The sequence below is a fragment of the Nuphar pumila genome, chromosome 14 (genome assembly GCF_984573655.1).
Source record: "Nuphar pumila chromosome 14, dmNupPumi1.hap1.1, whole genome shotgun sequence".
Taxonomy (NCBI): Eukaryota; Viridiplantae; Streptophyta; class Magnoliopsida; order Nymphaeales; family Nymphaeaceae; genus Nuphar; species Nuphar pumila.
The window spans coordinates 79,753,605-79,769,249 of NC_143262.1; the positions used below are offsets into that span (position 1 = coordinate 79,753,605).

A 15,645-nucleotide genomic window follows, 5' to 3' on the forward strand; every position below is an offset into this window, starting at 1 on the left:
TCATGTATGTAGTTTTTATTGGGTCCGGGTATAATTTTTCTTAGGGTGAATCCCATTGAATCCGAACCCAATATTATACCATTTTTTTATATTTTTTATTTCCAAAATTTTCCAAAAAAACAGGAGATTTATGAAATGTTTCAAAATCTTGAGGGTTTTCATGATAAATATATTTTAAAAATCTAAATATCGCTATATATTTGTCACAGTTTGAAAATCTTGCTAGAAATTGCTGTTTTAAACTTTCTGGCAATTTCTCATGGTATATCGGCGAGATTTTTTATAAATTTCACAATATTTGTCACAGAGTACTATACTCGAAATCGAAACCAGGTCTGGTTTCACCTGGGTCCGGACCAAAGCAGACCCGTTGACACCCCTAAAGAAGATGCTGCAGCTGGTCCTTTTAGATGTGACAGCATTACATTGGTTACTTGATTTGGAGTTTTATTAATAATCTAATACCATCCACTCAAAAAGTTCAAATTAAAAAATAAAAATAAAAACAGATAAAGCAGCAGCAGCAGAAGAGTGCAAGCAAAGGAAAGAAAAGACGTACCGTGAGGAGCAGAAGGTGATGGCATAGTCGGAGCCGGTGCAGGTGAAGATGCTGGTGGGATCGTCGTAGGCATAGCTGTAGGACGCGGGGCACGCCGACTTGAACTTGTTGGAGTAGTAGGTCGCAACACAAGTAGAGGGGTTTCCATACACACCCCTGCAGCAGTACTGGTCAGTATCGAACACGTCGCAGGCACTCCGGCAAGCAACGATCTTGCCGCCGGCCTTCTTAGCCAGCTCCTCCGGGCAGCTGTTCAGCAGGTCGGAGTCGCAGCCCGCCACGGAGCAGTTGCCCCGGCCATTCAGTGGCGTCACCACCATCGGCAGGTTGAACCCGTCCACCAGGCTCACATCGTAGAAGTCCAGCGCCGCAAGCGTGAACTCCGCCAGGCTCGCCGGCGGTTTCCCGGAGGCGCTGCACCTTAGCGACGTCCCGCACGCACCCGTCTGGCACGCCCCGACACCCAAATTATCGAACTTGCAACCAGTCCGCCCCCATATCCTGCCGGACCACCCCACTGGCGCTGTGATCACTGCCGACTGCCCAGGTTTTAGCTCGAACCCGCCGCCACCAAAGTTGTCACCCGGCGTGATTGCCGGCCATATGGTGGTTTTGCAGCCATTGCTGATTGTAAACACGCGAGCCGCTTGTGCTAATCTTGTCTCTGCTGATCACAAAACACATTTTTAAGTTACTTTTTTTTTTTTCTAATTTGAAACCGAACCCGGCACGAAGACATGCATGGTCGTGCTGGCTCAGCCTACCATACCTACTTTCGTCGTGACGGCAGCTTAAAACTCCAAAGCTAATACCCTTCCTCCTAAGCTTTTGGTTTGTAAAGATAGATGACACCCATGAGAATCGAACCTTAACTGCTCTTCTAGCAGCCAAAGGCCCCACCCCACTAAGCCAATCCCTTTGGGGGTATTGTAAGTTACTAACACAACAATTTGGAAAAGAGTCATGATGTTGATTGCATGCAACAACTGATTTGTTTGATTCCATTCAAAGCAACAATGCCACTTAAGAAGCAGACATGTGTCCACTTATAAGGATATCACCTCGATTGTTGTGGGTCTGTTTTTGTAAAAGAAGAGACTTATGAAAAGCTTAGAATTGGCTGAGGCAAGCTCTGTAGGCATGATGACCGTAGGTATTGCAGGCTGAGCCAGCACCACCTGGTCTTCTTGCCGGTTGCTGTTTCTTCGGGTTATAAATCCAAAAAAAAAGGTGTCACATACCTGATGTCATTAGTACGATCAAGAAGGCTGCTAGCTTCAGAGTTGCACCCATTTTCTTTCCTCTGACAATGCTAATGTGGGATCCTTAAGTGACCATCAACTGCTAGCTAGTCTCAATGGGTACGTTGGTATGCATTAAAAAGGCAGAAAAAGCAATGAAGGGATGGAATTTCCATTTGGGGACCATTCTAAAGGCTACCTTGCTTCCATGTACCATGATGCCTTGCCCTGCTGGTTCTGTTATTCTTTTCTTCGGGATTCTATTTCACAATGGCCCTGTGCACCTTGATTAGATCCTGCTGAAGAAGAAAGGGAAGAAGAAAACTTCTTGTGGTCTGTTTTGTCACTTTTGTTGTGATGACGTTGTTCATGATCATGTTAAATTGGTCCATATATACCCAGGTGGGGTTCGGGCCATCTCTTACTATATATGATAGATTCTTGGATTTGGATTAGATCCATGTCCACATCTAGGTCCTACTAATATGTCTAGTGTTAGTGTGTCAATGGAATGGTTTTGAGTCAGATGGAGGACTCAATCAGAATAGTCTAGTGTTAGTGTGTCAATGGAATGGTTTTGAGTCAGATGGAGGACTCAATCAGAATCCGGTTAATAATTTGGTATGCAGTTTTGCACCCTAATCCGAATTCAACTCCAAACTGAATCTAAATATGACGAATAATCTGACCTGATTATGTATAAAAGCATGTCCTATTAGCTAATTGGATCTGGGTTCAGTATTACTTTTTTCGATACAACTCTGTATTTGAATTCGCAGCGGATTAATTAGGCAAGTCCATTGCTCAGAAGAGGGAAAAGTTTTGTTTTTCCTTTTCACATATTTGTAGGGCTCACCCACTAAGGCTTTGCGCATCTGTTATGGACAGGGGTGTCAACGGGTCCGGTTTGGTTCGGACCCTGGTATAACCAGACTCAAACCTCATTTGAGATTAAGGTACCGGGTCAGGACCTGGCCGTCTAATCGAACCTACCATAAGAAAAACCATACCCAGATCGTATAAGAATTGCATGAATCAGACCCAGACCATACCCGGTAAAATATTATTTTTTTTTATCATTTTTACATTAACAATTTGCGAATCTTAATCAGAACTCGGGTCAGGCAAGGGTCTGGTATGAAATTTTACAAACCATACCTGGCTCCATATATTAATCTGACCCTTCGGATCTGACCCAGATTCTAATCGGGCCTTATTTATCACCAAACCCTAACCCTATAAGGTTTGGTATGGGTTGGGTCTGGGTCAAACCCGACCCATTGAGACCCCTAGTTATGGACAACTCATGAAAAAATTTCAAATAACCACCAAACTTTCCAGTCTAATTCAGGCGTACACCAAATTTTGAAGGTTTTCAATTACCCACCAAACGTTTTCCCTGTGTTAAGCAAATGCCACCCAGATCAGGTACCATCCATAACGTCCGTTACTTATCTATTAAAATAACCAATTTATCCATAAAACATTGGTGATAAACTTTTCTCAAACAACAAAGCCTTGCTTATTAGGAAATTTACCCCTGTTCATCGAGAAGTAGACCCAGCTTTCACCTTGCGGCAATGAACGCCACCTGTGGGTTTCGAACTTGTGACATCTCGTCAACTTGGTGACATTTACAAGTCGCCCCTACCAGATGAGCGGAGCCCTTGTGGGTGGAAGTGCCCAATATTGTAAAGGTCTAATATTAAGAACAAAAACCTTCATTTATATCTTGTTCAAACCTTTTCTAGCTGGCAGGTTAAGACCAGTGACCAGGTCTGCAATTTCAAATGCAGTTTCTTCATGTTATAAACAAAAAGAAAAACTCATTCTAATTACTTGAGAAACTTGTACCACCTCTAGCTGAAACTCATTTTTATTACATTATGAACGAGCATACAAACTGGTTTCCGTCAACATCTCTGTATAACAGGCCAATTGCTCTTTTACCTTTGTGTTCCTTACTGCATACAGTGGTTTTCTGTGGTACTGTGATTGCTCATCGTTTTACCTTACTGAAATAAAATACTAGTTCACTCTTCTGAAAAAATAATAGCCTCCAACTTCAGTCATGGCTTTACACAGACTCCAAGGCCAAGCTGCCTAGACAAATACCCAAATGGTTCAGTTCAAGGACACTGGTGACTTGGGCTATCATGTTTAGGACAGACAACTAGCCTGGATCATGTATATGTTGCTCTGTGTGTGCGTATGACGACGAAGGAAACCACTGGTTCTTTAAGATCACCAGCAATAATTCATGTTTATTTCTCTTTGGGATGCTCCATGTAAAAACGTTGGGGGGTACCCTGCTCTAACCCATTAGGTAGGTCTCCCTTTTGCTTCAACACTAAGGCTGTGTTTGGGAGCTGGTGTTGGAGAGGAGATGCGGGGAGTGATAGGAGTGAAGATGAAAAATGGGAGATTGTCAACATCTTTGTGAAGATGTTGAAAATGGCCCATTAAGTATTATCTTCCCTCCCATCTCGGGCTCCCAAATAGAGCCTAAGTGTATGTTTGATGGCTTGTCCAGGGTTGGATGAAATGAACAAAAAGAACAGAACATTGGTTGTGTTAGTTCCGTAACAACTGTTCCAAGTTCAATGTTTGTTTGGATCATACTCAAATGCTATGTCCCAAATGTCCATTGTTTGATGATGATGTACAGATAACTTGGACAAACAATCATCGATAATGGGTTAAATTATTTTGTTTTGAATCGTATTACCCGATCCATCCACCATTTTACATGTTTTAACAAGTTCATTATGGTTTTTTACCCGGATATAGATCCAATTACGAAATTATATCTAAAATCATAAATTTTTGCTCCAAATATGAATCTCGACTGGGATTTTTGCCCCAAATATAGATTTTTGTTCCAAATAAGGATCTCAAATTGGATTTTTGCCCCGAATATGGATCTCAAATTGAATTTTTGCCTCAAATATGATTTTTTGCCTCGAATATGGATCTCAAATTGGATATTTGCCCTGAATATAACTTTTTGCCTTGAATATGGATTTCAAATTGGATTTTGCTCAGAATATGAATATCAAATTGGTTTTTGCAAGATTCATATTTAAAGTTAGACATTATAGACTAACAAATGAAAATTGTGAATGGGACAGAAACTTCAGCACCATGGAAAACTTTCAGGCCAGAAGAAATAGTTTGGAAGGGGTGAAAACGCTCGTTGAAACATTGCATATTCAACCCATACCCATTGGGTTGTTAGTTGATGATGGAAATTTGGCAAGGTTTAGCAAAGTTTAACTGGCAGACTTGCAAAACAGCATTTGTTAGCCAATCAAAATAATGGTTTTATATGCCTTTTTAACCATTAAATGTGCAGAATGCAGTAGATGGAAGGATGCAAAACATCAGGTCAATAAAATTAGTATATGAATGCATGATATCAGAAAAACATTAAAAAAAAGGCTATCCTTCCAAAATTGCTGCAGTCTGAGCAAGCTGGAGAGGCCTTTCAACTGCATCATATACTTTGGTATGGTCGGATTCATCCAAAGTTCTCAATGCTAGATATAAAACTTGAAGCCTGCATAGATGGACAACTAGTTATAAACATCAACAAGAAAAACCATGTACAAATATATTAGAAAATGAAAGAGTAATCATTATGCCAAAAAAAGGAACATCAATTTAGATCTGTGACAACAATTTTTAACAAAAAATTCAACCTTTCACTTTGATGAATACAATCAAGGAAAACAGGAAATTATAGTGGTTGGAACATATGCAGCAGCATGTGCAGACTATAACTAAACCAACCATACTTAGGGGGAGTTACAACCTAGAACTACCTATCAGTATATAATGATAAGTCAATTTTAGGAAAATTTTAACATTAACTACCACAGAGATGATTGTATTCGAACTTATGTTGCTACCTTGCATCCTCTGCTTGTGGTACACATGAGTCCCCATTGTGTCTAACATCCAACTTGAGGGGATAAAGATATTTACAAGAAAACCGACTCAAGTATTTATCTTTCACTTGCAGCATCTGCCCACAAAAATGGACATTCTAAGTGCCTAGTAGATTGCTAGCATACAAATGAATAACTTAAGGTGAAATATTAGATTAGCTCATTTGATGGTTTTTACTTAAACACAGATGCTCTTCCAGACATATCACTGTTTCGTCTATCGCATTGCCGCCAAGGTTTTATTATGGCTCTTCAAGAGACCATTTTGTCGAGGAAAATGAAATAATAGAGAAAAGAGTTTACGACACAAAATCAAGACACTGAACGTGAATCGAGCTCGAAATCAGCTACTCCAATTTAGAACCAGCATATATCAAGCTCGATTGACACTGGTTTAGCACAATCGAGTCCATCCGAGCTAAATTACAAAAACCACATACAAAAATTTACCAAAAATAAAAAAAAATACAGAGAAACGCGTTGCTGATCCATAGCGATTTCAGCAATCAGAAAAACAAACAAAAACATAAAAAAAAAAGATATGCAGGATTTACCATCTGGCGAAGATGGTCCAGTTGTAGAGCGAGAGGTATAGATGCCGGAAGGCTGAAGCGAAGCCCGCCATCAACAGAGCTTCCTTAGAGAGGAAATGGCGAATCGGATAAGAAAAAGGGAGTGGAATCGAGGTGGATCTAGGGTTTTTGAAGAATGGGAATCGGGTGGATTTCTCCTCCTCGTTATTGAGTGAGATAATTGGGGAAAAATTTTAGGGTTTTAAAGAAAGGGAAGAAGAGGAGAGGTAGAGGAGAGCATGTTCTCATTGATCCAAACATCCCCACTTCCATTAACGGCATCATAGAGAGCATTCAATCCGGAAAACGAGCAACCCATCTTCTCCCTAGAATGAACCCACCACGGCCGGTCGAACGATCAACCTCGCCGGTGTTGGCGCCCCTCCAAAGAGTGAACCCACCACGGCCGGACGGACGATCAAGTCGTGATCTTCCGACGAGATTGGTTGGGTGGTGGTGTAGAGTGGAGGTGGATCGAAAGAGAGAAAGAGCCGGTGCCCCTCTGTCTTGCTCAATCGATGGAGAGAAGCATCGACGGGCGTGGCGCGCCCGTCGATGCATTTTTTTTATGTTCTTTCAGTTCTTGTTCTTTTTGTAACGGGGGTTACACATCAAAATGAACGTAGTGGAAGTGCGGAACGCCGTCCGCCACGTCCAACGTTTGTTGAAAATTGTTGTTCCCAACGTGATTTTCGTCTGAATCATGCTGGGAGCGGCGCATCAAACATAGCCATGGATGGACACCCCAAGGTTCAATCACTGGATATCTGGGAAGCTATGGACAATCGTGTTTGCCTCCTAGCCAAGTGGGCAAGTCCACCCAAGCATTTGTGTTGAGAAATTTGCTTTCAAATGACATTAGAAAATGTGGATGGGAGCCATAAAGTACATTTTAGCAGTCAAACAAAGAATCCCCCTAATCCATGAGGCCAAGTATGTGTAGAGCCTGATATAAATCTCTAATTTTTGGGGATTCAACTTCGCAGTAACTTGACAGGGTGTTTGCAAGGAGCCCATGTCCCATGCTAGTAAGGTGGGGGTTCGGGGCGTTAGCTCCCGATGCAATTTTTTTAGGAGTAATTCTGTAATTTTATCCTAGACTCTTTGTTACATTCAACAACACTAATAAACTTGTAAAACTCATACTCATTTTATTTAAAAGAGGCAATTCTGCTCTTGCATTGTATCTCAATCAATAAAGGAGAAGGCTTCGTGCGATCGTGGACGCAAGCAGTTTTTGCCGAACCACGTAAAATCTTTGTTCTTCGTGTGGTTGTTTTCTCCTTTTGTTTTTTCTCGTATTTGTTTCTTCATTCCATTGGTAGTTCGAAGAGTTGTTCCCTAACACCAAGTTGAGTCATGACACTGTTACAATGACATTTATTATTATAAATTTATGATAATCACATACAGCCTTGATGAAAATTTGTCCAAGCTGAAGCTACAACGACATTCTCTAAGGAAATCTTCTCACAATGCCCTCTTTTCCTTATTTCATAAGCTCTCTGTAGATCGTTTCAAAATCTTCTTAATTAGTCAATATGGCAGCAGATAAAACACTTCTCCCAACCCTCCTCCACAGAGACTAGCTAACCTGCAAAAATTGGCCTCCATTATCAGCTTCAACAAACAAGGCTTCATTTTATGTGCGATGAGCTTGGCATCTTCCTTCCCTGGCAGTGTAGTCGTATTCTGTTTCCGACGCAGCTTGTGTGCATCTATCAGTTTCCGTTATTGCCTTCTTGCCGGTAACGTGTGCAGTTTACCAGAGTAATGAAGCTTTTGGAAGCCTTTGGCCAGCAATGCAAATGGAGCCAGGCAATGTAGTAGAGGTTTTGTGTGCTTCTCTTGCTCTTTCTGTTGCCAAGTCCTAATTGACATACTTGAGCTTGTGATCTGGTTTACAAGACCTACAAAGTAGGTTACAGCCAAGAGTTGCACTCACCAGGTGACTTGATTGTTGAATTTTAGCCCAGTGTTTAGATAAGTCGATGTTGACTCTGTTACAGCCAAGAGTTGCACCACCTGGCTAATTAATATCATGAACTACAACATGACCTTCAGTTCTATCACAAAATGAGTTGTTCTATGCAATGCTTCCCATCATGGTGAAAGCGAAACCTACCACAAAAAGAGTTGCTCCAAGCACGCACCTCCAATTCCAAAATGAAACCAAATATGTTTTGCCTTCCATACTTCTAATTTAGAATAGTGCAACTACAGGATGAAGACACGATCGTTCAGCTCAAGATTTGTGCCTTAATAGCAGAAATTCCTCTCTGAAACATGATTGAAGTATTGATCATCTATGTAGCAAAAAAAATAATGAGAACATAACCAACGAAGACGAGACATCATAGGGGGCATTTTAATCCCCTTATTGTTATCTCATGCTAATATCACAATATTGTCAACAAAATGCCTATTATCTATGACAATGGCTAGAGCACATATTGATAAGACGTTACAAAGAAAGAACAGCCGAATGCATTCTTTAACAAAAGAGTGTACATAATGAATATGGAAGCAAAAGGCTTCACCTAGCCAGTAAGAATCCTACACGGCATGAACTTATTTCAGTAAGCTATCAATTTCTAGGAACAAGGTTAAGAGGTAACAATTCATGTGTTGAAATATTGACAAAAGTGATTAGATAGACATCCAGGTTAAAAACATGGTGTTTCATGAGAAGAAACCTTTTAAGCAATCATAATTAGGAAAAAATCAAATGAGATAAAAAAAACGTGCCTCTTAGAAGTATAATACAGAAAACTGGATTTGTTGAATAAACTAATAACCTACTACATTATTGCTAGGTGTGGAAAACAATAATAAAGCTTGAATACCAAAGAGTAAGAAATACCATCTATACCTCAAAAAGTGTGCAAAGTTGTTGAATGATACTTCAATTTCTCTAAATATCACCTATACCTCAAAAAGTATGGAAAGTTGTTGAATGATACTTCAATTTCTCTACCATGAAGCAGTTTAGATATCAGTTCTCCTAAATGCTTGGGAAGTGTTAGCAACACCCGTAAAGTTGATGCTGTGTGAGAACCTCTCCCCTATGCTTTTGCTTAGAACCAGGTCACCAGCCACACCAGTTAGCATCTGGAGGATAGGCCTTAATCAGTCATTAGTACCAGATATTTTCATATAGCTGACTCAAGACCAGCTTCTGGACTCATGTTCTCCGGATAATAGGTTGCCTCAGCTAAAGAGTAAAGATTCTCACCAGTGCTTGACTTCCAATGTTCAATGGGCATTTTTCCAATAATACAGAAGTGGAAAGTAGTGAAGGCCATTTAGCATCCTGCTGGGATTTAGCTACATTTCTATGAAAATATGAATTTGACAGATCATATACAATACAGGACAAAGATGCCAATATTGATGCATCCACTATATCTGAAGGATCCCCAGTCTTTGCTTCAAGTTGCAAACGTTTGTTCTGGCCTTCCATCAAACCAACCAAAGAGGCTGAAGCTGATGATACATTTTCATTTTTAATTTGCTGAACAATCTATAATGGCAGAAAGACAAAAGAAAAACGAATAAGTACTTCCTTGAGGAGGGTGAGAAAGATGGAAACAAGCTCAAGCACAGCAGCAAGTTAAAAATATAGAAGTACATAAGAGGGGGGAAAGAAGAAAATGTCAGAAAGAGACAAATGAATGGCATCCAGATCTACTGAAAAGAAACTCATCTCCTGCATCTATGGCAGTGCTGGAATTCTTCCTGGTGGCTTTACCATTTACTTGAGCTCAGCCACCATATTTCCATCACCCTGAAGTCTGAACATAACTACAAACACACACTGAGGAACACAGATCACACATCCATAAACCAAACACAGATCATGGTAAGGTAGCTTCATCACTGAAACTACTCATATGCACCATAATTTTATGACACATTAACCACAAAAGATTATTTTTTCACAGAATGCTGCCAACTGATGGATCATGCAAAGATGAACTTGCAGCTTCTCCCAATCGTAAAAATGTACCAGAGAGGGGTACATGTGGATTTTAAAAGGATAACAGTTTCCCAGATCACTTCCGCAACAAAAACAAAACTAGATGCAAACTATCAATTCAACCATAACCTTGATTAACTGAAAACTGAAATACATTTTAAGTAAACACCAAGACTTAGAATTGCATTAATTAGATCAAATAACCAAACCCTTCAACTCATCAAAGCTCAAAATACTATCTTGGTGCAATTCTGATTCTAACATTCTGTTCATCACTTAAGACTTACAGCAGAGGCAAGATGGGATCTTTAGATCAATAAAGATATATTTTTAACTTTTCAGAGAAAATGATATACAAAGACCAGATGCACCCGAATCTAAAAGCTAAGAAGTCTTACTGGGAGCATAGAATGTTGACATGGCGGCCACAGAAGTTGCTCATTTGAGAAATGGTTGAAGAGCTTTCACGATTTGACTTAGAGATAGAGCTCCATTGGTGGATGTAGATGACCCCTCTTCCATTTGTGGTTGAAATGTGGTAGACATAGTCACCATCTTCTTCCATTTTGGACACACCGGTTTGATGTGTCCCGGCTCTTTACAAAAATGACATAATTTTGTTATAATTTCTTCCTTGGTACCTTCCATTTTGACCACCATTTTCTCTCGCTTCTTGATTTTGATTTTTAAAATAAAGTGGTTTGTATGTTTTCAAGTTATTCACCGATCCAGAAATGGCATATGTTCCTTCTTTTTCCTCTTGGTTTGAAGGTATTACAAGAACACTTGAATTGGTCTTGCACATTCAGATAAGAGTTTTTTCTCCACAACTTAGTAAGAACATCTTCAAGTGAAGGCGAAGTGAAAGAAGATAGAAGAGAAGATCTTATTTGTTTGAACTCAGGTTTAAGCCTGTTCAAAAATTAAAAACCGATCTTCTTCCAATTGCTTCTATCGAAGCTCAATGACTTCTCCACTCTATTTTAGTTCAAGCATAGCAAGCTCATCCTAAATAGTGGATAACTCGGTGAAATATTCTCTAATAGTTAATTCACCTTGTTGAAGGGTCAAAGTTTTTTTTTTTGAAGATAGTACTTGTGGTATCAATCCCTTGAGGTATACATCCTCTCAAGATATTTCCATACTTGAGACGCCTTCTTAAATTTTAAAATATTAGCATTGATTCGGGTCTCAACGAAAGAGAAAATCCATAAAAGGTTTTTGTAATTCTTCATTTCTCACTCCTCATGCTTCTTATTATATTTTTCAAAAGTCTTCTCTCTTTCTTCCCCATCAAGAACCTTAATTTTACCTTTTTCAATAGTGGTGATTTTTTGTTTGGGCTTAGAAATAGTGCCTTTGACATAGCTCCAAAGTCCTTTTACCTTAATATGGGCTTTCATATTGCCAGCCCAAACATGATAAATGGACCCATTGAATTTAAATCTTAGAGAAAAATGAGAATTTTTTTTCCCATGAAAGTGCCTTTATGAGAAAGAAAGAGTTTTCAAGAGTTAAAATCTTACCACAATAGGTCTTCTTTGAGCTTACTTGATGTATTGAGCTTTACTTGAAATGATTTGCAAGAACTCCTTGTGCCAAAAGAATGAGAAAGAGAAATGGACACAGTTTTCGAGGAGACCACCAAGATGACGCAATACCCGAGCTCTTCTTCTAGAGACCAAGGTCTGATACTATATGAAAATATCTTCAAAGAGACAACATATATAAGAACACTAAGTTCTTAATGAGAAACATGTGCATAAAGGCACAATAAAAACACTTTGAACAAATGTGCACAAAGGCACAACACATTCAAGCGAACACAAATGCACAAAGGCATAAAAAATATGAATCTTTATTTAAGAAATGAGACAGCTTTGGCTCAAAGCTTATAGAATTACAAATGAGAGAACCCCTATTTATAACACACAAAAAAGAGACCTTGGAGGGGCCCAACGTCTACATGTGGTCCCCCCAAGGTTAGAAAGGAGAGAAAAAATAAAAATAAAAATAAAAAAGAAAGAAAAGAAAGACTAAAAATAAAATAAGAAAAAGTACAAGCATATCCCAAGGAGAATATGCGTAAAATAAAGAAAATACAGATTTACCCTTAAAGGGTATTACAAAAATTATAGATATATATATCTATATATATAGATACATACATATATGTATATATTTAGAATACATTTTAACAGTCCTACTATCAATTACAATTTTTTATCACCAAATTATCAAACAAAAAGTGTATATGTACTTATGGACTTCCAAAGCTACCAAGAAACCAAAATAACTTTAGGACTTCCAACCATAAATTGACAAATACCAATAAGTGATATAGAAATAACCAGACTTGTTGATTGTACTAAGAACATCATCAATTCTTTCTCTGACACCAGACAACCAAATAGCAATGAACTTAATGACTAGTATGGCCAAGGAAGCAACATCAATTGCATGGAGTATTTTCTGAGGGTTGATTAGGAGTATTCCCCCATATCAGTTTCTTTGTCATGGCTGAAAATCTTCTAGAGCATGCTTCTCCCAAGGGTTGTCTTTTTCTAGTCAAATGTGTTTATTTTGGGTTTAGTTTTCTCCATCCAGTCTCTATCTTGAGCATCCTGATGTGAGCTTCAAATTGGTGGTATTGGTGACTTTAGCAAAATAGCTAGCAATAAACTAGGACATCAAAGTCCATTGAGGTGAAGGCTCCTGTATAAGTTTTAGCATAATCAAGTTTATGCAAAACAACTAGTATCTATTGGGATTTGAGTGCTTAACAAGTCCATTCTGGTCTGGTTGGAATCAGGATCTTGGAGTGGGGATATCTTGGTATTTCATACCCAGGAAACATAGGTGTCTACAAGCACCTAGCGGTAGGGATGGTAAATGAGATGAACTGAACATAATTAACTTGTTCAAGCTTGGGTCTAGGCGAGTAGAGCTCATGCCAGAAAAGTTGCACGCGAGCTGGCTCATGTCAAAAAATGTCACATTTAAAGGAACTCTCAATGTTGGGATTCAAACCCCCTCTACCACAGCCATATATCCAAAGTCACTTTTTGTGACATATTTCACATGTAAATTATATATATTCCCTTTATATGAGTAGAGACGAGCCAAACCGAGATGAACACTCATTGTTTGTACTCAACTCATTTACATTATACGAGTTATTTGTAGCTCATTTTGCAGACCTCATACGATGAACATGAACGAGCTTTGGATGATCCAAACCAAGCCGAGCTGCGAAGTATCTGGTTCGTCAACGCTGCCTAGTAGGGCTTAGGCGAGTTAGGCCATACACATGGAAACACTTGATTTTTTTTACCTTGAGGAAAGAAGAGTTCATTCCTGTCAACTTTTGATAGGAATGGTCTCTCTCTCTCTCTCTCTCTCTCTCTCTCTCTCTCTCTCTGGGATGCAATGGAAAAGGAGAGAGCAATGAGGGGTGAGTTTCAAACACGCAATAACGAAAAATAATGTCAATGAATTTTCCTTCATCTCTTCCTTTTTACCTTATCATTTTTGGAATCTTGGATTTCTTTTAAGTATGGACTATTGTGTGAATTGTGTGTTCTATGTCAGGTATCGTAATTGAAAGATAAGATAGTGACCCAATAAGTTGTTTGTATGGTGTCAGGTTCTCAAGCAGTTCTTCATCATCAATTCTCATTTGATATTAACAACTTCTCGAGTGTCAACCTTTTTATCATTTGAAATTTTAAAACTGACAACAATATCTAAAGCAAATTTAGATTGAGTCAATAGTTCGTCCAGGAACAATGCGTGGTAATCATTCAATTGATTCTTCAAACAACATGAAACACGTTTGCTTATAGAGGGAGGGTGACTGGATGGTGGCTGACCATAGCCAAATTGTTGCACCAATTGGCTCACCATTTGTCATTTAACTTCATTTATGTTGTACAACCATATGTCCTTTTTGGTGAGCCTCATAGATAACCATATCATTGTCATCATCTTCATTTTATTTGCAGGGGCACCACGTTATTCATATTATTGAAGTTTCATTCATTAATAAGTATATTGCATTATTTATAAAATTAAGAACCCCTTGCTTCATGTATACTGATATAAGCTTCGGTTAACATGTGAAACTTTGCACTCTAAAGGAACCTTCCTAGGGTATGATTTTTTCTTCTTCCATCCTTTTCCTCTTCTTCTTTCTCTCCCTTACATGTCTTGCTTTACATTGCCATACGTGAAAACTCATGCACGGGGTCACGTTTAAGGGGCCTTTCAATGGATATGTGCTCTCATATCTAAACAAGCAATATAGATAAGTTGTGTTACACAGATTACATAATGATCACAAATTCATGTTTTCATATAAATCAAATCAAATCAAGATATTACTTTTCGTACCGCCAAAAAAACTTGCATGCCGACTAAGTTTTTTTTGCCTTGCTTCACTTGAGTCAGTCTTGCATATAGGAGCGTAAATAAAGATGTTGTCTCATGCAAAGTCATTGACATGATCTAGGTCTTGCACAAGTTATACATAAGATGCATGAACCATCTTCCCACCAGTGTCAATGACCACACATATGCCAAAGAAATATAATAGAAATGCGCTCAACTCTTTATCTAGTTTATAATTTTTCTTCCCTCCCACACAAGGCAACTTTCTTTTCAGTTTTATCACTTTGCTTTTGTCATATGTCCTCCTCAACTATGACAACTTAAACTTATCAACTTTAAATGCATCGTCAGTTGCTCCCAATAAAACTTCAGATTCATACTTGAAGTTTTTAAACCTTGCTGCATTTAGTGGCTCCCCGTGACACTTTAATCCTCTGATGCGTATCACGTCTTTCAAGGTGATGGTCAATTCAAGTCCAGAGAATTAGAAAGTATTCGTAGAGGGATTCTAAAATTGTATCATGAAACCTACAAGACTATGACCAATAGTCCATAGTGCAACCTCTAAGAATCGTTGAAAGTACATTCGATCTAGTCGGTCCTTTTGCTCTAATATGATTAAAATCACAGAGGAAATTCACAATATATTTGCGCTGACCTCTTGACGTTCACACAAATATGTTGCAAAAATCTAAATATGGTTAAAATAACATGAGGAGGTTCACAACATATTTGTGTATACCTCCTGGCGTTCACACAAATATGTTGTGAACCTTCAAATATGGTTATAATCATCGAGAAAACTCACATGTTTGCACGAACCTCATGATGTTTGCACAAATATGTTGCAAACCTCCGAATATGGTTAAAATCATTGAGGAAATTCAAAATATAATTGCACAGACCTCCTAACATTCACACAAATATGTTGTGAACCTTCAATTATGGTGAAACT

The 15,645-nt window shown here is 38.8% G+C and overlaps 1 protein-coding gene across 1 annotated transcript; it reads right to left on the reverse strand.

Annotated features, from left to right (window-relative positions):
• Nucleotides 1–486: 486 nt before the first annotated feature.
• Nucleotides 487–1,852, reverse strand: LOC149817065 (Pathogenesis-related thaumatin superfamily protein). Its single transcript, XM_089987019.1, has 2 exons — nucleotides 1,801–1,852; nucleotides 487–1,223 (listed from the first exon to the last, which is right to left on the reverse strand). The coding sequence occupies exons 1-2, from the start codon at nucleotides 1,850–1,852 to the stop codon at nucleotides 487–489; spliced, it is 789 nt and encodes a 262-aa protein (XP_089843145.1).
• Nucleotides 1,853–15,645: the final 13,793 nt, after the last annotated feature.

Coding starts and splice junctions, on each gene's coding strand:
- LOC149817065 (XM_089987019.1), bottom strand. CDS start 1,852: ATGGGTGCAACTCTGAAGCTAGCAGCCTTCTTGATCGTACTAATGACA. Junction 1,224..1,800: donor GATCGTACTAATGACATCAG/GTATGTGACACC, acceptor TGTGATCAGCAG/AGACAAGATTAGCACAAGCG.